General features: G+C 39.2%; 2 protein-coding genes across 8 annotated transcripts in view; one reads left to right on the top strand and one right to left on the bottom strand.

Annotated features, from left to right (window-relative positions):
• Positions 1–267: 267 nt before the first annotated feature.
• LOC117219216 (uncharacterized) lies at positions 268–1,952 on the bottom strand. 3 transcript variants are annotated; one of them, XM_076518595.1, is made up of 4 exons: positions 1,812–1,952; positions 1,441–1,603; positions 1,289–1,374; positions 268–956 (listed from the first exon to the last, which is right to left on the bottom strand). In XM_076518595.1, the coding sequence occupies exons 1-4, from the start codon at positions 1,850–1,852 to the stop codon at positions 761–763; spliced, it is 486 nt and encodes a 161-aa protein (XP_076374710.1). In that variant the 5' UTR covers positions 1,853–1,952; the 3' UTR covers positions 268–760. The 3 variants fall into 3 exon arrangements, with proteins under 3 accessions (XP_076374710.1, XP_076374711.1, XP_076374712.1); XM_076518596.1 differs by having other exon boundaries at positions 268–644; XM_076518597.1 differs by having other exon boundaries at positions 268–391.
• Positions 742–22,942, top strand: part of LOC117219214 (autophagy-related protein 16-1) — a 325,306-nt gene continuing 303,105 nt past the window's right edge. For 2 of the 5 annotated variants that reach the window (XM_076518592.1, XM_033468172.2), the window contains exons 1-9: positions 2,121–2,254; positions 2,335–2,648; positions 2,788–3,046; positions 3,136–3,298; positions 3,396–3,484; positions 4,763–4,816; positions 5,716–5,854; positions 8,388–8,493; positions 13,072–13,214. In XM_076518592.1, coding sequence (XP_076374707.1) covers positions 2,169–2,254; positions 2,335–2,648; positions 2,788–3,046; positions 3,136–3,298; positions 3,396–3,484; positions 4,763–4,816; positions 5,716–5,854; positions 8,388–8,493; positions 13,072–13,214 — 1,353 coding nt within the window. In that variant the 5' untranslated portion in view covers positions 2,121–2,168. Of the gene's footprint in view, positions 908–1,473; positions 1,535–1,857; positions 1,940–2,053; positions 2,255–2,334; positions 2,649–2,787; positions 3,047–3,135; positions 3,299–3,395; positions 3,485–4,762; positions 4,817–5,715; positions 5,855–8,387; positions 8,494–13,071; positions 13,215–22,942 lie in introns of those variants that run through there. The other 3 variants (XM_033468167.2, XM_033468170.2, XM_076518591.1) reach the window with 3 other exon arrangements.

Genomic DNA, 22,942 nt, shown 5'->3' with positions numbered 1-22,942 from the left:
ATGCGATTTGTTATTGAAAATAATTAATAAAATAATGAGTATTTTAATAATTATTTATCCTGGATAACTTAACATTTGTAACAATTCCTTTTGCGAACAGCAGATACCGAACTACTTGCTCTGAAAGAGTCACCTGATTGCATATCTTCTGGTAAAGGCTTGAAATATATATATATTAATGATATAAGCATAATATATAATATATAATATTATATATTATGAAATAATATATAATATTATAATATATAAATGAAATAAGCATTGATCTCTGGGCTATAAGTCAAATATATTTACATTTAAATATTTCCTGCTTCACAACACAGTCCCAGAGTTCTCCGTTCTAATCATAGAGAGTCCCATAGAGCCGCTGGTCTTTTTTTTTTTACTGAAACTTGATAAGCAGGGTTTCCAGTTGCCGGCGTTATAGGAGCGACCCTCGCAACCGCACGCTCCCCGAAGGCAAACATCGATATGGCGAGAATGCGCCAATTAGCAAAAAGTTGACTTACGCGACGTTACATGACTACATCGCGTCGTGTCGGCGCAGATGTATCGCAGTTGGGGAAGTCCCTCTTTCTATTCCTCTATTACAGCACTTCAGTTTGTTGACTAGTCGTGAGCAAGTGCGGATGCGAGGGATGCCCCTATGACGCCGGCAAATGGAAACACCGATGATTAGTCTTACATTTTGTTTGCACAAGTGTTAATTATAATATCATCAATAATATCATTATAATATCAATAAGTGTTAATCATAATATCAACGCAAGTATGACAATCCATCGAAGACTTCATCTAACTCTTCACGCACCCCGAAAACGGCTAACGCGAGAATTGATATATTTCGTTCCCAAGAACGACGAACCGCGTGGGTCGCAATTGCCATGTACTTAGCTTCATCTTGAAGGTACTTCAAATGCTTGTGATCATATCCCTCTAAGATTATTATTTTCTTTCTGTTATTATAGAATAGATTAAATATATTACATGCATTTTGATGTTTCCCTTATATGTCGTTTAATGTTCACCCTCGTATGGCGGGACTCAAAGCCACTTTGAACCAAAGTTCTAATGGTGCATTTAAAATTCTAGTTTTCTAGTTAATTACTAATACCAGATATAGCAAAAGGATTAACATTGACCTCAAAGCAGACGATTTGAAAATATATTAAAGAAAATACTTGAAGGTTTGGTTGGACCTCATCATTGTAACCAAGAAATTTTTAAAAATATTCGTGTTTCGAGAGTAAGGAATGACACTTTTACGAAATTATGAATTTATTCTTACCCATTTTGAAACCACGTTTCAAGATAGTGAGATTTCCCGGTATCGTTCTCCAAGATCATATAAAGCTCTATTAAAGATCGTATTATCTAAAATGAGGAAATGAGAATTACAAAAATTTTGATTAAATAATAATTGTTGTGTTTCATTCTCACTAATGCCGTTTCTGTTCTCCGAATCATTTGTAGGTCAGTATTGATAATTGAGTAGAACACATAATCCGTTGGTGCAACATAAAACCTGCCATAGGTATTGTGATTTTTGGAATTTTTTACGAATTGATATTTTTCGGGTTTCTTAATTCTTTTTCCGGATTTGCTGTAATAGAATTATACCAATGAATTATATATTGTATAATATTGTATAATATATATTGTATATATATATTTATAATAATATATAATTTTTATAATAATATATAATATATATTGTATAATATTTGTATAATGAATTATACAAATGAATTTGCATTGCATTTAATTCAAATATGTTATTATTACCTACAAAAGCACAGTTTTGTTTGTACCTGTTTTTACGTTTTTCTATCTTTTTATTCCAATATTTCATTGTAGGACAAATTCTCTGAACTCCGAAGATGCAAATGAACAATAACTTTTTCCGGCATTTCAACGTTACATCTTCTCATTAGCTAACGTATGTACCGAACCTAGATTAAGTCGACTGTGGCATAAGGAAGGAAACTGTTTCATCGTCTGAAGCACATTTTATTTTAATTTTCACGAAAATATTTCATTTTTATTGTCTCAGAGATTACTTTCTCTTCGCGACGTTTACGATGTAATAGGCGCCGAATGAAATCTGAGAAAAACATTTTATCTTCCGTTATCGACCTAACTGAAATTATCTTCGGAATGTAGATATCATGAACTCGCAAACAGAATATATCGATGTTTCGGACAACCGGCAATTTCAGGGTAACAGTATAGTGTTTGGTACGCTTAGGTTAGGGTAACTATTTTCATAATTAAAAATATTTGTGCAAGATCTAAATGTCATGTGATTGATACGGCATTTTTCGATGTTGATAGTGATTTATGTTCGAATGCGACTTGGCTGAAAATAACTAGATACTTTTGTGGAAAAGCAGTATATGTTCAGAAACGAGGATTGTCAGAATATCCACCAACTGTTCTGTCAAATGACTTTTATGCAACTTTGATAAGAAAAGACAAGTATAAGGAAAGTCTACGGGAATTATTTAGTATTGCAAAAATGGCTGCTAATGAACCAGGTCTGTCACCATATTCCAGAGAAGATAATAACTGGAGGAAAGATTTAATATTACAACTTCAAGAGAGAAATAGAAGACAAACATATTGTTTCGCTGATCTCATTAGTTTACGTAAGATTTCATAATTTATATAGTTCAATATGATTATTTCTATAAATAGAATGCATTTAATTATAGACTTACAATTATATTAAAGTCTAGCTACAGGATATCAACTTAAGTAATGTATCGTGTTTCTTCCGAATTATAGACAACAGACTGTTTGAAAGTACAAACACGCTGCGTGGAGAAAACATTCAATTAACAATAGCAAATGAAACACTGCGCCGCAATACATCCGGTGGAACCCCTATGTCGGGTGCAACTGCAGATCTTGAAGCCCGTCTTTTGAAACAGGCTGAAGAATTAGCGACTCTACATAAAAGAAAAGGAGAACACACGCAGCAAATAGTAGATCTAAATAATAAACTGCAAGAAATGACAAAGGAACTTCAAATGAAGGAAGCTGGGTATAGATTTTTCTGTTTTTGTAAATACTAAAGCAACGAGAAATGCTTCTGCTGTACCGTAAAAATTCTTGTATTGTTCAAATTTACAGCCTTGCTGAAACTATAGAGATCAACAAAAATTTACATGCAGAAATATTGAAATGTCATACTAAAGAAAAAGAGCTAGAAATTATTAATCAAATGCTGAAAGATGAACATCAGGCCTTGCAACTTGCTTTTGCATCTTTAGAAGAGAAACTTAGGAAAGCGCAGGTACTTCTAGCAAGAAATTATTTATCTACAGATAATTATGATTGAATCGCTATGAGATTTTAAATTATTTAACAAATCAAATTATAAACATTTTCAGGAAGAAAATCGTCTATTAATAGAACGCTTAATTAAGTACAAAACTCGAGACGCGGAAAAAGTGAATGAAGAAAACGATAACTTCCTAAAGTGAGTAGTTATATATTTTTTTACTGTATCAGCTTCTCACTAACATATATTTCCTTTCACAATTAACATTTTATGTGTCCTAATTTTTATGTGATTGGGGTGAATACTGTATCGATGTTTTTCTCTTATCGAGTATTGTTTAGGTGCTACTTGTTGAGATAAAAAGTAGTTAGAATATGTGTTTTTACACTTGGTATATTCAAACTATCCATTTGTTTCTTCAACTATTTTCTTTAACTTTCCAATAAAATATAGCAATGTGTATTGTGAATGTATATATTTTCTTATATTTTTCAGAGATTCTAAATACTTTATGCACATTTTTCAGTAATAAATCAGATTACTTAAGTTTTCAGAGTTCTAGTGAGACGTTGTCATTACAAACATTATAGATGCGTCTCAATAATTGATTGTCATGCTACACTTATCGCTGCTTTTATATTCAAACTCATTATGAGGTTGATAAGCAGTTGATAAAGAGAATATTTATGTAGATGCGTTACATTTTTTAAATAGACTCGTTACAAAAATTGTAGTCACAGTTCTGCGCAAAATTTAAATTGATTTTCCTAAAAATTAAAATATAAATATTTTTGTATATACATATATTGCATGCATTTAGATCCAGGTGTCAAAGAAATAATATTACTTGTACCGGTTAAAGAAAAAACTCTTAACAAAACTAAGATTTCGTTAACAACATTTTAACAAAACGTGCAATTCGTACTTCACTGTAGTAAAATATTTCGCACTAAACTGTAATTATATGTTATTGCGAAACGATTTTCAAATTTTCATAACATTTCCTTGTTACTAATCCGATTTACTGATACATTAATTAAAAGTAATTTATTTACTGTTTAATTTACATTAACTTGTATATTACAACTGATAATATTTTAGCAATGTATATAAGGATATTTTTAAAATTTTGTGTGGACATTTAATAGAGTGATTTCTTGAGTTTAATTGTGCGTCACATAGCAAGTTTCATACTTGAGACATTAAAAGATTCACGATCACATGATTCACTGTCACTAGCCGTTCATTTTTACATAAAACTAAACGTCTAAATATTCAATGCTTGGTAGAAGTGTTTAGATGCGACACACATCAATAATAATTACTCAGACAATATACTTCTAAACACATTCGGCAATACAGTTCATGAAATATTGAGGTTTCCGCAGAGATAAAGATAAAGTGGAGACGCGAGATTCCGTTGCTGTAGAGTTTTCCTGCACTAGCACATCACACTGCTTGACATTTTCGTTTCAGTGAGAGTTTTTCCAGTCCAACAGCCTTTTTGATGCATACCTTGTCAAAGTTCGGGTAAGTCTTAACAAAAGACGTGATAAAAAAAGCTACGCTTCACGCATCATTTTGCAGCTTCGAGCGGTTTGCTAAACGAACATGACCGTGTACTTACACGTATCATTTGTTTACGTTCGGTGTACAGCTACATGGCACATATCTCGTTAGAAATAACGACTGTATTAATGTTTCTTCAAACTGCAAAATGCTTAAATGGCAGTTTCTGCTTACCATTAAACGCACACAGTGTGTTCAAGGCAAAGGTTCGAGCTCTTCAGTGCGAGCAGTATTCATTAATTTGAGCTGATATGAATAATTTCAAGAGATTGTCGAAAGATCAATTAGTAGATAGTTCTCCAAATAAATAACTGTGACTTTTCTATATTTATTAAATACTAAGAGAAATCATAGCAAATCTAGTCGTCTCGTCCTGGAGGATTAAAGATACTATTTTTGGGAGGAGGGATTCACTTTGAATTTAATTTCAATTACTAAATAATAAAATAGATATAATTGAACAATAATAGCCTCCGAAGATACTCGATCGACATTTTCCATTCACTTTGATGATTACTACCGATCACCGAAGTTTCGAGCTGTTCCACTTAATACGCTGTTCACATTCGAATATTAACGATATTAAAATATAACGATTGTCAAGCAGTCGGATAAATATACGGCTAATAACAACGCAGTGCCGTCATCATAATAAATAAACAATTAATGAGTAACAGCAGCTAAGAAGGCGGTCCCGACTAATAGTTTTCAATTGCATGAAGCATAACAATCGGATGATTCGTTCACAGACACACGGTGTTTTCGACGTTGTACATGGGGTATTTATAGCGCGACGTATCCTGTAAACGTCGTCCACGATTTCCCGTGACTAATTGGCCGCGTGTCTGTTCGTTTTTCAGAAAGAGGCAGGCGAAGGTGCAGAAGGAGTTGGAGGACGCAGCCCGCGACACTCGACCTGTTAGCCCTGATCGATCGAGTTTAAAAGAAGGAATCGCTGGTCTTCCTACCGCTGTACCAACAAAAGTGTCCGCTACGTTTGTACGTTGACAAACTTTTAATTTATGACATATTTTATACATACTATTTATACATATAGACGTATACCTACATGCATATACGTTATCGCAACCGTCGTAATGGTTCTGGTACAAACGGTCCATTAATTTGTTGTAACACGGAGCTGCATGTTTTGTAAGAACATTATCGTGCGCGATGCGTGACGATTGATTGATCTTGTATCGTGGAATCGATCGATCGATACGAGAGTCTCTTTCCCTTTATCTCTCTCTATCTCTCTGTTTCTCTCTCTCTTTCTTTCTCTCTCTGCCTTTTCGTTCTAGTATGATTAATTTCTAGGGAGTAATCCCAGTGAAAGTAAAATCGCTAGGAACTACGATAGCTGTACGATAAAAACCTAATTTACATAAGGAGTGATTTATGTAGGAGTTCAAATTTTCATACGTATTTATTTTTCTATGTACAAGGAGAGTACAGTTGAGAGGAAATTGTTGTTCCTACGGACTGCAGTCAATTAAGCTTTTTTCACAGGATGGAGAGAAAATTGTTTTGCTTATGTTCGGATCATGGCGGTACATGGTACTGGAAGACGTCTTTTTCTATCGTTATTCATTGAATCGTATATGTTAATTAGCGTTGTTACACGCGGATTCGGAACGAACGTGCGACATTACTGATTAAAAAGATTAGATCGACTGACGTGTTATAGATATTTTATGAAATCACACAGAGTAACGAAAGTATACGTTAAAAGTTATACACGAGAGTACTATAAAAATGTATATATAATCTATACAAAGTATATACGATCTTGTTGATACGTTTTTTGGACGATATATCAGTATTTTTCATGGACATCAATGTAGCTTGTTAGTAAAGATTGTATTTGTTGTATTAAAGCATTCCTATCCAGGACACGTGTCTTTTTGGTTTAATGTTAATGTCTCGTATTTATAATGTTAGGTTGTTTCATGGGATTATAGTACAGTTCTTCTCAGAGCACCTCGAGTATTAGCGTACTCGTCATTGTACTGAACTGCCGTTTAGTATCGCATCAATCAGATGATCTATCATTATGCTCTCTAACAGACTACGATTAAGAGACCACTTATTACTTGTAACATTTAATATACTATTTAAGTGCCACTTTAACTTAAGTATGCTTGTTTGGTGTTTACGATTATATCGATGTATTAATACCTATTTATACATATATATACATATATATACTATATATAGACATAAAAAGTTTAGTCGCAGTTATTTTGAGTTCTCAAGTTACTCGAAGTCTAAAGAGAAACTATTATAAGCATTGAAATACATTTTTCAGAAATATTGTATATTCTCTTTCGCCGTATTTTTTGAGCAGTCGATAGTATGCATGTCTCCTTAATGTACTCTTCTATTAGAGCCCGCGGAGCCCGCAAAAGGGTATTCGCGGTATTTTACCAAGTCGCTGCTACAATCCGAAAACTGAACATTCGCGTGAGAAAGATAACACCGTTGGAAATGTGGAATGAAATTTGTTCATACGGGGCTTTGTTTTCGAAACAGGAGAATCGATCGTTTACTCGATCATTAATTTTAATCACCTAATTGACATTAAAACATCGTGGCAAACCGAATATAACCGAATATACATTCGAACGCGGCCTGTTTATTTTTTTTCATTCGAATTCGAGCGAGACCGGTCGTTATTGGGAAAAAAAACACACACACGAGCCACGCGGGACGGTTTACAGCACCGGTGTCCCCACAAAGTTCCATCGTGGATTTACTCGAAAATAAAGCCTCTTATGAAAAAAATTTCGTTCTAAATTTTCCACGTATTTTTTCACGTAGAAGCTCCTCGGTTCTGGTTGTACCGCCGGCTCGACGGTCGGTTGTGCAAGCTTTTAAATCCTTTGGCCGCGTAAAATATTTAGTTCGACCAGAACGCAGACGATCCACGGCACACACGTACAGGCACGCACGCACACGCACACAGTATCAGTAGTTAATGTTTTGCGAAGAGGAAAATATTTGCATCATTAAAGTATTCAGCGTAGTGTACATTACCCCTCGACGCGGTCGATATATGCTTCACGTAGGAGAACTCTAGGCAGTATAAATTTATCGTAACATTTAAAATCGTGCGCGTTTTCTGTTAACGATCATAACCACGGGCACACGCGTATACCTCGCGCTCCCGTTATCGGGGCCATTTCTTCGCTCCCATTAGCTCGTAAAGTGCTCGCGGAGAGCATTTTTCATCGCGTTCTTAAATCTCCGGCGTATCCGGACACAAAACGTTTGTTGGTAGATAACGCAGCTACGAGCCGAGCGGATCAATCGCGCGACGATCGAGGAAAACGAAAGCCTCGATCTCGGCGAAGGGGTGCTTGTGCATCGCGAGGGGCGTGACTCGCTTGGATTCTTAATTCCCGACCGCGGCCGGAAGCTTCCCGGGGGGGAGGAATTTTAATTCGATACGCTTGATACATTAACCGTTGCTTCCTGCATGCACGAGTTTTTTTCAAAGTTTTATACGTCAAGCGTTTAATAACCCTTGCAGAACGCACACGACGGGGAAGTTTACGCCGTAAAGTGGTCTCCCGTCGACAGGATCCTCGCCACCGGTGGAGCCGACAGGAAGGTGAAGCTCTGGACCATCTCAAAAGGTGATTAATTAATTAAAGAAATTCGTATCGTCGGTATACTGACCTAGAATCGCGGCAGAGAACTCCGGTTTACGCGCGGCTCTGCGCCGCGTCTGGCGAACGCGTAATTAATGTTGTAATGCGTAATTAATCAACGAGACCTCGAACGACCCCTATTATGCGAGAGTCGCATTTCTCGCCGGGATCACTCGAGTTCGTAATCTATGTAGCGACGGCGTTGTTATATTAATATCCGTAATCAGCTGCAATGGAATCAGTCAATTATCAGACGCGTCTCTTTCCCTACGTCACGATTCCTCACCGACGCGAACACCTTGACGACGAACCTACCGACCGCTAAATGAGCCGTTTATTTTGAAAGTGGCATAAGTCACTTGACCGTAATGAAAAGTGGTGATTTTTTAATGTTTATACGAAATTATTTATACTGAGAATAAAATATCAGTATCCTGAGATGACAAATACAAGTAAGTTAGCGTCCATATTTTTAAACGGTGTTAAAACGCAAACCCTTAGATATATCGACTTAAAAACGAAGTGACTTAGGCCACTTTCAAAATAAACGGCTCAAATGTATTTAAATGTAAATCCTTCCTAATTGGCGCTCAGCTTGTACACAAAAATGGACAAATTGGGAAGAGGAGATACGATTACTCGAGCCTTGCGGCTCGCTTTTATAGTTATCGATTATCAACAACTATAAAAACGAGCCGCAAGACTGGAAAAATTGTACCTCCTCTTTCCAAATGGTCCATTTTTGTTTCCAAGCTGAGCGTCAATTAGAGAGAATTTATTGTATAGTAAATTAATAGTAAAATAAATAAATAATAATAAAGTAGGAGATACGATTATTCGAGCGTTGCGGCTCGCTTTTATAGTTATCGATTATCAATAACTATAAAAACGAGCCGCAACGCTCGAATAATCGTATCCCCTCTTCCCAAGTTGTCCATTTTGATTTACAAGCTGAGGGCAATTGGGGAAAATTTACTGTACAAGAATCAATTTACTCGGACTATTCGATCATTATAACGTGTGATTGAATTCGAAAATTTATTCATCGATTTCTCGCGGAAATATCTTGGTAATTTCAACGATTTTAAAAGAACAATTGTGAAACCGGCCATTTTGATCGATACTCTCGATCGAACTCGCATGCCTCCGAGGACGATCATACGTGCCTGTAAGATTGTATTATGAAAGATCTATTTTCTATTTAAATTTTAAATTGATAAGTTATATGTTTCGGTAGTTTATTTTATTAGCGACACATTTGGAAGAAACGCGAGATGGAACGCGTTGAATCGAGAGAATCCAAACGTTTTACAATACTTGGAACACTAGAATGATCAAACGTGATGCATTTTAGACGTATTTTCCAATAAAAATCGTGCTGTGTCTTGACAAATGGAGACTTGTTGATATTCGAAGGCAATACAAACTGGCCGATTTTAGTTCTTGTATCGGGGAAGAAAATCGGCGAATCTTCTATTGTGTTTCATTTGTAAAAACACGGTTTGAAGGTATACGTCCTATAAGGTAGATGGAAATGAATACCACGTTTTAGGAAAAAAGGTCAATGTATCTCCCATTTTGTATTATTTACAGCAACACATTTTTGAGAAACGCGTCTTCCAAATTCAACAGAGAAATACCAAAGGTTTTATAGAATTTCAGAAGAAAAATGAAAAGTTATGACAAACTAAAATTGTTTAAGCTAAATTATAAGAATCGTAAGTTCGTCAAAAATATGTTTCCTCTCAACCTAGCGAAAAATATCAAACTCGTTTGACGTGGTTTGCCGAAATTTCGCGTAGAAATGATCAAAATTTTGTAAAACCTGATAATTAGAAAATTCAAAACGGAACAAATACAGCACAATAGTAGTTTGTTATCTTTTTTAATGCATCCAATAGGTTGAAAATAATGTAACAGCGGTCTCAAAGTCTCAATAATTATTCCACTGTTTTGTGCTCCACCTACACATTTTTCTCATAAATATATAAAATTCGCATTCTAATTATAATGTAAAAATGTTCTCGAATTCATTCAACGTCTCTGCAGCTTCGTATTCGGCGAGCCATTTTCCTCGAGACTGTATAAAATCCGCGCTTGTCCATCTATACCTAATTTGAGAAAAAATGCGTTTGACGAGTTACACAGAAGGGAACGTAACGTTCCCCACGGGATCTCCGAGTTGAAAACGGGCGAATCCCTGAGGAACTTGAGAGGGTGGGAACACGCCGGTCCCACGATCGTCGATCCACGAAGGCGCAATGTTTGCTCGAGATAATTCAATGGATAATCATTTTGTTGCGTTTAGCGGGGCCCCGGGCTCGGCAATAAAGTGATATGAAAGTCAGTTTGAAACTTCATTAAAACTTCCCATAATGAAGTAATTAAAACTTTGTTAGCATCCTCCACCGTTCATGAATACAAATACGCCGGCTAGACATCTGGTTCTGTTCCGGGGGACGAAAAGAAGGATTTATACTGGGAAATGATGCCGCGGCGCGCCGTAGGAAATCAATTCTTGCCCTTAAAAATTATTCTTATATATATATATAATAATTCCAAAAAGTTTTATTTAATTGATTAGATTTAAACGATCCGCCACGATCGCGTTGCCGAATGATTGGGTCGCGACGTAATCGGCGAGCGTCGCGTCGATTTCGGCGCACAGTAGTCCGCGAAGCGGTAATTTATGGTCAATAGTCAATTTTTCAAATTTCATATTGAAAAAAAATTTGTTCTTCCTTCGATGTTTCGAAATTCATAGTATTAGTTCTTTCGGATAATTCTATGAGTCTCGGAGAAAATCTTCAAATCGAAATTAAGATTATTCCTTATAATTCTTATATATTCTAGTTATTATTACATATATTATGACAATTACATATTCTAATTATTATATATATAATAATATAATATATAATATATAATATATATATTATATATAATATATTATAATATTATTATTATATAATATATATATTATAATATATTATAATATTATTATTATATAATATATATATTATAATATATTATAATATTATAATATTATATATATAATAATGAGAATATGTAATTGTCATAATATATATAATAATAACTAGATATAGTATAATATTATATACATAATATTAAATATATGTATTATAATAATTATATATTCGTTATAATATTATTCCTTTCAGCATATTAGCTTATAGCAAAGTGTATAATACGTTTTTCTGCATGTAAACAACTACATTTCAGTTATTCATGCATTCCATAATAATGGTTTAATTCATCAGGAAAAAGTATTAATTGTTTACCAACTTGAACTTTGCGAAAGCTTATAAAAAAATTGATTAAAAGTGACAGGACATCGGACTCTATTTACACGAAAGCTCGCGCTATCGTTAACATGTGAACGTAACTTTTAAGCGCAAATACCTGCAAATGTGAATTCTGGGCGGACTTTAATCGTCCAATGCGACTGCGGTCGGACTGAAACTTCCCAACGATTTTCCACACATTTCCAATGATCTGGCAACAAAATGTTTCCAACAAGAGTTCATCGGTATTCATCGTTCTACAAATTTCAATGTATAAAATTTCAGACTCAAAAGTTTTTGTTGCAAATAATTAAAGTCACTTCGATATTTTGGTCGCCAATATATATCTTCGACTTCGTAACATTGTAGCTGGTTCGAAGACGAATTCAATGACCTGCTATACCGTGTGCTTAACCCTTGTAATGACATTAAAATAATTTGAATCAGAGATCACCGCTTCGACTACCGCACGGACTGCTGTGCAGCGACGCGTTCAATCGATTGCGAGCGTTATTGTGTACCTGTCCGGCAAGGTATAAGAGAGGTTGCGACCTCGGGGTCATTTAGCAGTCGCATCAGCGAAGGCGTGCACGCGTCGTGCCGTGACGTCTCGCGACGCGGCGCTTTTCCCCACCGGCCGCTTTAATGAAGTATGTTAACGAATCAACAGGTTACTTGGGCGGAATTCGCGCTCGCTATCGTATATAGGCGAGCATAGAGCCGCCTATTAAAAGCCCTGGCCGCCCCGGCAGAAACGTTCTCCGACCTGGCACACTGCGAAACGATCGCGTGTGTTATAACGTTCCCGAATGTAATCCCCCTCGCCACGCTGCAAATTGGATGAAACATCCGTCCTTATTGTACCGGTTATATCCGCTTAACTTGCTTTCCCGTGTCTTCCCACCCGCCCCCGGATCCACCCTTTTCTCGACACGGGCTGCAGCTTGTCTCACCCTCCCCAACCCCTTTTCGAAATCTATTTGCCTTCTCTTCTCCTCGGCTCTTCGTCCTATCGAGCGGCCGACGTTCGTTGACATTTCGCGTTAAGCTAAATGAAATTTAATTTGCTCCGACAACCCGGCGAAAAATTGCGAAGCTCGAGGCGCATTTTATCGACGCGACTGCGATGCGACGCGACGCGACGCCGACGGTCGAGGGACCGAGCGATCCGTGTATTGTGACCGATAATAGTCTTCCTGTTTTCCTTTTGTTTCCGTTCATCGCGCGCTTCGTTTGATCCGAAATATTCCGTTTCCAGGTACGTCGGAGAGCAAAGGCATCCTGGTCGGCAGCAACGCCGGAGTGATGTCTGTCGATTTCGATTCAACGGGGACGCTGATCCTTGGGGCATCGAACGATTACGCCAGCCGGGTGTGGACTGTCAGTGATCTACGTGTAAAGGTGAATGACAACTTTGCATTTTTTCCCCCGTTTCATTCTATCGATTTATCGAGCGCGCTCCGTCCACGTCGGACGATGCTCGGCCGGATCAAACGGAATATTTATTACTGCTCGTCCGATCGGCTGTTCAGCTTTTTAGCTGACCGCTGTGAAATAATAAGAGCGGCGATTTCCAGCGGTGGGCTCTGACGGGTCTGGCGACTGTTACGAAAGCAGTCAGGATGGAGGAAGTTAGATGAATGAAGTTTCATATGAATTTTATTTTTTAACGCTAGATTTACGCAGCACTTGAAACAGCTGTTTTCTACTGGTTTACAGAAATAACGATGAGACATTTGTTCCGATTCCGAACGAGTGTTATTGTAATACAGTGGAACCTCGATTATCCGGTCTTTTAATATCAGAATCATCTGTTATGCAAATATTGTTCTCGTGTGCTCAGGTCACTTTGAGGCAATTCATGCGTGAAACGATTTATTGTATAAATTAATAAAGTTGACATCTGGCACTGTAATTTATTGTAATAACTGTTCTATTATCTGTACATTTATGTTACTCGCTTTGGCTCGGATAATCGAGGTTCCACTGTATTTGCCGCAGGTAACGCATAATATTTAATAAACAAAACATAAGTGTATCTTTACACAATCTAAATAATCGGAAATTGAAAAATTAGCGATCCATCAAATCTACTGGTTCCGTAAACCTAGTGTTAAAATGTTTATTTTTCCACTGTTCTGTGTTTCAGTTTTCCAGTTTTGCTATAGGGTTGTCTGTTACTGTGGGGTGACTAATTGTTGCGCCTTTGGCTTTTTTTGGCATAAGACATATTATATTTTTATTTAAATGTCTAAAATTACATGTCTTATTCGATGAATATTGAGTTCAGAGTCACAGCGATTGGTCGTCTCACAATAATCGACTTCATTATCCGAAATAAACAAAATCCGGAATCTAATAATCACTATAATTGATTGAAACACAATTGATTTGTTGAACTCGTTAGAGCCCCCTCCAATTCACCCTTTTGCAAGTCAAATTTTCTTACGTTGTTTCCTCAGATCACTGTAATCGAAACAAAATCCAGTGTAAATTTATTGCCCAGAAATTCAATATTTTATTGCATGTAACAGTCAAGATAAAATACTTCTTTAATAGCATACATTGCTTAGTCTGCAATGGTTTTTCTGCAGCAATTCAATTTTTTCACTAAAGAATAATTTCTAAATTGGTCTCGGTTGTATACTACTGGAAATTTGATCTGGATAAGGGTGGATCTGAGCTGCAAAAGGGTGAATGATTTAACTAAAGGCGATTTAAATAAAGGCGATTTAAATAAATTTCATTTACAAAAGGTGAATAATGATTCACAGAAAGGTAAATACAGTTTACAAAAAAAGAGAATATAATTGACAAAAAGGTAAATATAATTTACAATTTACAATCAGGTGAATATATTGAACATATTTTCCAAAAAGATAAATAAATGAGATAAAGATAATTATATAGCAAAATGTTCATACGACTCAACAAAAATTTCAATATGTTTCGCGAAAGCGCGAATATGTTTTCCAAAGGGGCGATTACGATCTATAAATGATAAACGGTAAACATGAACTGCGAACAACGCGCAACAGCGAACGTTTAGCTTCTTCCACCACAGATCCGACCTGTTCGTTTCCGCGAGTAAAGCGTCGACCCTGAACGCGCGTTAGTTCACCTCTGTCCAAAGTTCGTTCTTGGACTCGAGGACCTCGGGACGGTCCGTTAGGCAGCGGGTACCGTTTTTGCGACAGGTCGAGTTCGAAGACGGATCGCGACTCAACAGAGAAAGAGAGAGAGAGCGCATACTTTCACTCGGCGAGCTTTTACGCGGACTTTTATCGTTTAATTCCGACCGGGCCGTGCTTTCGAACCGGCGGCGAAAGTTACGGTATTATTACCCGTGGAATTCATTTTGACGAGCGTTTATGTCTCGGCATTAGTTCGGGTAATGGCGGCTTCACCGTATACGGTACATTGAGCAAAAGCGACCGGCTAGGGGCTCGGCGGGGGCGGGGGGGAAAAAAGTGGAATTTACATGGAAGGTGGAGAACAAGCGACCGAGAAAGTACGGTAACGACGCGTACTTACTTTCCCGCCATGAAAATATGATTGGCTCCGGGGACACGTCGCAGGGAGTGTATAAACAGATGCCCCTCGCAAAACGCGCATTAAATTACAGAATATGACTGACAGAATACTAGAATACGAAATTTATCGTCACCTTCTTCCGCGGCCTATTACCGGCTGACCCGAGTAAATCTGCCGGCAGGCTCGTAAACCTAATGACGATTCGCAAAAACCACCGCGACTATGGCTATCGTTCCCGTGAAATCACGCGGGAATCGCTTCGCCTCGCCTCGCTTTTGCCTCGCCTTCGCCTTCGCCTTCGCCTTCGCCTCTTCGCCTTCGCCTCTTCGCCTTCGCCTCTTCGCCTTCGCCTCTTCGCCTTCGCCTCTTCGCCTTCGCCTCTTCGCCTTCGCCTCTTCGCCTTCGCCTCTTCGCCTTCGCCTCTTCGCCTTCGCCTCTTCGCTTTCGCCTCTTCGCCTTCGCCTCTTCGCCTTCGCCTCTTCGCTTTCGCCTCTTCGCCTTCGCCTCTTCGCCTTCGCCTCTTCGCCTCTTCGCCTTCGCCTTCGCCTTCGCCTTCGCCTTCGCCTTCGCCTTCGCCTTCGCCTTCGCCTTCGCCTTCGCCTTCGCCTTCGCCTTCGCCTTCGCCTTCGCCTTCGCCTCTTCGCCTTCGCCTCTTCGCCTTCGCCTCTTCGCCTTCGTCTTTGCCTCGCCGCGGCTTCCGTCTCCGCCTTCGCCTCGCCGCGGCTTCCGTGCCGTTGCTGCTCTCCGGTGCCTTCCAGTTTCGTAATCTTCGACGGAAGAATAATACTGTCTCCTCCTCGCCGATGATATCGATATTCCCTCATCTAAAGTTCGCCCCAGTTTCGCCCCTCGCCGTCGCCCAATATCATCGGTAGGGGACCGAAAGTTTCGCGGTTCTCTTCCTCGTCGGCTTTTCTTTCGCCCTTTTGTCTGTTCCCTATCGAAGGACCGCTAGCTAGTCGCGAGCAAAGTCATCGGAAGAATAATTTTTTTCCTCCGTGCAAGAAACTCGACTTCCCGCAGATACCACCCCCGCACCTTACCGTCGGTTACTCCTCTTTTTTATTTAGCATTTGGAACGTCAGCGGAGGTTTTCCCTCGGCTCACGTTGACGTATTATTCGATTGCACGAATAGCGATGTCGACGTTTTTGTAAGCTAGCTATTTGGAAAAGCGAAATTACTTTTGCAACACAAACCAGTACATTTGTTGATTTATTTTCGGAATACGTCGGGTTGCTGCAAAAGTAATTACGGTTTTCCAAATAGACGGCTTACGAAAAGATCGTAATTACTTTTGCAACGAGCCAATTGTATACAGTCTGGGACAAAAATATATTTCGTTTTGAACGTAATTTGTATTTATTTAATATTACAGCCGACATGTTGTTTTTGTACAAACGTGCAAAATACCGCTATGAACGCACGCAAATGAAATGGAATCGAATTTCGCCGGTCTAAACTATTTTAAGATAAAGAATTTTTATGGAAATATAATGCGACCAAATGATAGAATGTATAGACATTGAGTTAAAAATTATGTCTAGCAATTTTGTGGCTCCTCTGCATTTAATAACAGCCATCGTTCTCGTTGGCAAAGATGTCTAGAGTTTTTATAATATGTAGTACTTTTTTTGTTGTAATTGCTCCCATTGTTCATTGCTCATCTTGGATACATTTTTTTAATTCAGCAATGTTTCCAAATTGTCTGTTATTTTCCTACGCAGCTCAAGATCATGTCATTTACATATCTGGATGTATTTTTACGCCAGCTACATCATGAAATAAAAAAATTATATAATTATACGCAAAAAACATCGGTAATCTTGTAAGAGCTCCGAAAAGAATGACCTCGGAAAAGAAATATTTTTTGCAACACAGTGGTTCTTTTAAATCATTCAAAGAGCATGCAAAATATTTTTTGTATCAAGATAGATATTTAGGTGGCCTTACATACAGTGGCCCACAGAATTGATGGTGCACCTTTTAAAATGCAACAATTTTTTCAAAACTGAACTAAGTAACTTAAATTTTTCTTAGATAATAGAACGGCTAGTCTATTAGACGTTGGATAAAAGCTTTTTTTGTAAATATTGCTATTATTTGGAATGAAAAGGAAAAATTAAAAACCCTAGTGTTTTAATTTTTTTATCTGAGCCTGTAACAAAAATTAAAAAAAATGCCTTTTGTAGATCTTACGCGTGCTGAAAATTTGATCAAAATCGATTAACCCAGAGTCGTGCTACAGGCGCTGAAGGATTTTAAAAACCGCAGATTTCTTACAGTTTCTGGTCAAAATCGTGATGAAACTGCGATTTTTGCGATCTTTAATTTGTTGTAACAAATCAAATTAAAGAACGTGAACCGATTTCGATAAAATCTTCAACATGCATATAAGTTACCGAGATCTACGGAAGACATTTTTTAAATTTTCGTGATAGGCTCATATAATAAAAAAGTTAAAAAACGAGAGACTTTTATTTTTTTGTCATCTCAAGCAGTAGAAAAATTAAAAAAATAAACTTCAGTCATCTGACTGAAAGATTAGTCACTCTATCATCTAAAAAAAAAGTCGAGTCATTTAGTTCAATTTTAAAATATTCATTGCGTCTCAAAAGGTGTATGAATACTTTCGTGGGCCACTATAGGTGAAACGTCCACTACATGTATGATACAGTGCTGAACAAAAAATATACGATACTCGGCACATTTCGTAATTCATTATATATTCCAAGTGTAACAAATTTTCATTCTGTACGTTGCATATATCGCATACAAACTTTACAGCGTGTATATAAAATCTTTAAGCCTTTACGTTGTTCGCCCCTCCCCCCCCCCCTCTCCCGATTGTTCGCCTGACTTCAAAGAGGACCGGATTCGAAATGAGTGGAGGGCAAAGTCCCCGTCGTTCGCCGGTTTTACTGGACTTTGAAGTGCTTTTACTCTTCCCGCGGTCTCGTTAAAATTGTTGTATCCATAACGTTGCTGTTTTACTTTTACTATCGGCTTGTTATCCGTTTGTATATTTTATTGAATTTAATAGCGTCGTTCGCGGGACAAGGAAATCCGCGACTCTTGTTTATGCGATCTTCTTGTTGCGCGGCTTTATGGGACGGCGTGTTCCAGTAATAAATATCAATCAATGATCCACGCTTTTCGCGCGCGAGGATACGCACGAGTTGCGATTCCATTTGGAAACCTTGATTTTTGGAATCCGTGGACATATTCGCCGTGGACATATTTGCCGCGTGATGAAATTCTGTCGATTAGTCGGGATTCCGAAATTCGTAGGAATGCTGGTTTTTGGAATTTTATTGCGAAGGTTTGCATCGTGTTTGGCACGGGAAAATTTATTATAGAGAACGCAGGAATCCACGGTTCGCATTGCAGGCATATTTCCCCATGCGCGTACCTTTCATCTTTCAAATATGTGTTGAAATGGCAGCAATTTGTTAAAGGCTATCCTACCATTGCGACCATTTTTTTGTTTATTAAACTAAAGCTTGAAATCTCGATTTCACGATGCCGTATTCTAATCGGGGATGCGTGAAGTCCGAAAAAGTATACCGAAAAGAAGTGCAAAATTCGACGCCCTTTACGAACTTGGAATTATGTCGCTATGACTATTTTTTGCTCGCAGAGTTACAGCACCTTGAGCGATAAATGTGCCGTCAAGGTACACCGCGAGCAGATTTTCGCGCGCGATTAGTGTATTTTCACTAGTGTATGTTGTAGTGCACGTCGAGTGCGAAGCGAGTATACGTTTTCGTCTGAACTTGTTGAGCTTGTGTTTAAAAAATTCCGCGAAATCACTATCACCCGAGCGTCCCTCGAAACGCAGCGAACTATTCCCCGGTGAAGTTGTTGCTCTCCCTGCCGACTAATATTCGCATGTTCCCCGGGATGATGTTCCCGCGAACCGGCGAGGTGAAAGTATCGCGATAGCCGCCGCGCGTAGTAAAATCCTCCTCGCGTTCTCGCGCGGGCGCGGCAGAAATTCAGAAAGCGGCGAGAAGTAGATCGCGCCGGGTCGCTAGGTTTTACAGCTTCGCAATTTCATGACGTACTCGATAGGCCCGTCCCCTAAGTTGCATTGTAAGGCTCATTGTGGCAAGCTCGGCGTGCGGGTAATATCGCCGTTTATAGGTCCGCCGTTCGCCACCGGAATACAATGTGTAATATATCCGCGGTAGGACGCGGCCGGGAGTATTGTTCGCGTATCGTCCGGACGTGTTAAATGTGATTATTCGTCGTCCACGGATCTCTGGACCCTTATGTACGAGGCCTTGGGTGACCACGGGATCTCTCCTGGATCGGTTGCTCCCGTTTCTCTTCACCGTGGCGTACATTTCTTTACCTCTTGATCCGTTCTTTTCCTGTTGCACGTTGCCGCCCGTTGCCGCGGCCCCCTTGCATTTTTTTTCGCCGCGGCTGGCTCTCGAAGCAGCCTCGGAGCTCGCAAACCAGCAACTGCAACCTCCAGTCAGCAGAGCGACAGTTTTATTCTGAAGATTGGCGGCCAATGGCGCGTAAACTTGCGGGGAAACACGTGAACTGCGAGGGATCCGCAAGCGTGCAAAAGCCCCGAGCCAACGTTGCCCTGCTATTCACTGTTGAAAGGTGCGAGAAACCGACCGGCCGGCTGATGTTTATTCTCCGGTACTTCGTCTGAGCCCGCGTAACAACGTTTCCCAGACGTTATTCTCGGAACAGGAACCCTTCATCAATTTCTTCGCCGGTTCTGGGCCAGTTTCTCTCCCGTGGCAGAGCTCTCTCTCGCTCCTTTTCTCTCTCTCTCTTTTTCTCTCTTTCTCTCTCTCTTTCGCTCTTTTTCTCTCTTTCTTTCTCTCTCGCTCTTTTTCTCTCTTTCTCTCTCTCTCGCTCTTTTTCTCTCTTTCTCTCTCTCTCGCTCTTTTTCTCTCTTTCTCTCTCTCTCGCTCTTTTTCTCTCTTTCTCTCTCTCTCTCTCGCTCTTTTTCTCTCTCTCTCTCTCTCTCTCTCTCTCTCCGAGGTGCAGCAGCAGAGAAGCCCCCTCCGGTATCACGGCCGTGTCAACGCGCTGCCGCGTTCCTCTCGTCCTGTAAATTCTGCTCCCCTTTATTTGGTTTCCCTTCTTTCCGCGGACACCAGCGAATAAAACGCCGCGTCGCGCAGTGCTTCGAGCATATGGGTGTTTCACGACCAAAATCGTAACATTTAAAACTGATCAATTCTCGACCTACGTACGTTAACACTTTGATGGCCGCACACGTCTACGCAGTCGAACGTCGCCAAGAGCCGGCAATATTTTTGAAGAATTAATTTGATAAAACTTTATGTAAACTCTTGAAATAATTCAACGTGTGCGAACATACACATTGAACAAGAAAGGACGACAACAACAATAACAACGCATTTAATACAATGTATGTGATAGTGTGATAATTATTAAAGCAATCACTTACGTATGGTACTTGGCAAGTCTTACGCGTAAAATATATTGGTTTTCTAATTTTATTTCGCAAACACAACAATCTCTTCGTACACCCTTTTTTTATTACTGATATTTTAATTTTTACTTATTATTTACTTATTATTATTTTATTTTACTTATTACTTTATTTTAATTTTTACAACTGATACTTAATTTTTCGGCTAATCTTTCGATTGGATCGGGACGAACGACGCGAGATGTTGCAGGATCGCCATCATTAGTTTTAATCCACGCACTTGCTAATTTAAGTAAAAAATCGTGGTAACTTAATTTCCGAATTGGATCACGATTCCAATGTTCATATATACGAAACGAGTTAAATATGGCACAATTTATTGAACAGAGAGAAAGTTTCTTTGTCCATCTTTTTGGTTTTCCAACAACCTTCGGCAGTAGCATCACACACACGAGTGATGCGTGAGCGGTCATTAAAGTGTTAACGATCTCTTTTTGTCGAATAAATAGTTTTTCTTATCAATATTTAGTATTGTAGTGTTGTAGAAATTGTTTATTGGCTAATTTTTATTCGAAACTCTTTTTATTAAGAATTACTGGTTGCCGGTACATTGAGTGTCGAGGAACAGACTCGTTGTTTATAAAAAGATTGTTAATCATTAATTGATCGGTGTACGAATACTTTCTACACCCACTGCACATATATGGCCCGAGGTCGTTACAAGCAGAATTTGTTTGTTTCGACGACGATGTTCATAACTCCGCCTGTGACGATTTCGCGAAATTGCATGAACGATTTCGCGAAATGTAAGTGGCGCGAAATAGAAAGTTGATTTTTCGAATTTTGTCGATTCCACGATGTACATGTGCGTCGCTTTGTCTCTCTCTTTCCCACGGCCCTCGCGCCCTGCCGGTCGACAAAACGCCCCGGCCGCTCTCACGTCGATTATTCAAAGTTCATTGTTCGCCAAAGGAGCGGCCGCAATTACGGAACTTCAATATTTTCGTTCGAAACGAATTGCCCCTCTAGGAAGCGGAATCGTTCGCGGATAGATTTTATTCAAGCAGGTATAATGGATGCGGCCGAATTCATGAATAAAGTTTTTACTTTAATCATAGGAGTACCTCTATTTCCTCGATTCCCTTTCCTTTTCTTCCCCTTTTTTTTTCTTCTCGCGCCGCGGCAGTTTTTCCAAGGCGAACGGGATCTTTCCTAGTGATTCAGTGGAATTGAAAGCCACGGGTTATCATCTGTTTCTTTTACCTTCTCTCTCTTCCTCCTCGTCCCTTTTTTTCTTTCTTTTCCTTCTTTCGCCGCCCGGAGACTACACGAAGGCTTCTTTCTATACGGGTTTCTCCGTTCCGCGCGTTTCTTCCCGCCACTGACCTGGGTTCTTAAATTTTATATTTCTTGCCAGACCCTTGTTTGTCACCCTCCTGGCAGGGAAACGATGCGTTAAACGAATATCGATGGTATTGGAGGGTACCTGGCCAGGGCGATAATGGACTCAATTTCGCGGCAGTAGGGCGCCAGTCGTTTGGATTTCTCACGTTCCCGGCGACACTCTATCGATTCCCCTCGGCGAAACCCTCAGTGATTTCCTGGTCGCCTACCATTGTGGAATCGTCATATCTTTCACCTCTGCCACCGCTCCACCGATAGAGGTTACAAACACTCGCGTTTCTTGTCATGTTCTGCCCATTGTTCGCGTTGCAAGTTACACTCGTGTAACGATGTTATGAATCTGCCGTGGCTCCCGCCGCTCTAACTCGGCCCTGTCACATCGGTATCGGTTGTAAACTCGGATGGAACATGTGTACATTGATCCGCTATAAATTATACCGACCTTGTTTTCCAACGGACTTGTCGAATCGAACGTTTTCGCGGCAGAAAATGTTGCTTCGATTCCATCGGGTCGCGACGATTTGACGCTTCGCTTCCGAAGAACTCGCGACTCTTTCGCTCGGCTTTAACCCCTCGGCATAGAAATAAAACGGAGTTTGATGCGTCCGGAAAATACTATTTCACCCTTTGCACTCGAAGCCATTTTAACTGTGAATCTAAATTAATTCTTCTGGCTTATGGTATTTCCATTTTATGTGACAAAGTGCATTTTGTGCATATGAAATTGAGTCTTGCGACTCGTACAACAGTCAGACTTATAACAA

The sequence above is a fragment of the Megalopta genalis genome, chromosome 2 (assembly GCF_051020955.1).
Source record: "Megalopta genalis isolate 19385.01 chromosome 2, iyMegGena1_principal, whole genome shotgun sequence".
NCBI classification, from domain to species: Eukaryota; Metazoa; Arthropoda; class Insecta; order Hymenoptera; family Halictidae; genus Megalopta; species Megalopta genalis.
This window is presented reverse-complemented; position numbering and strand designations above follow the sequence as displayed.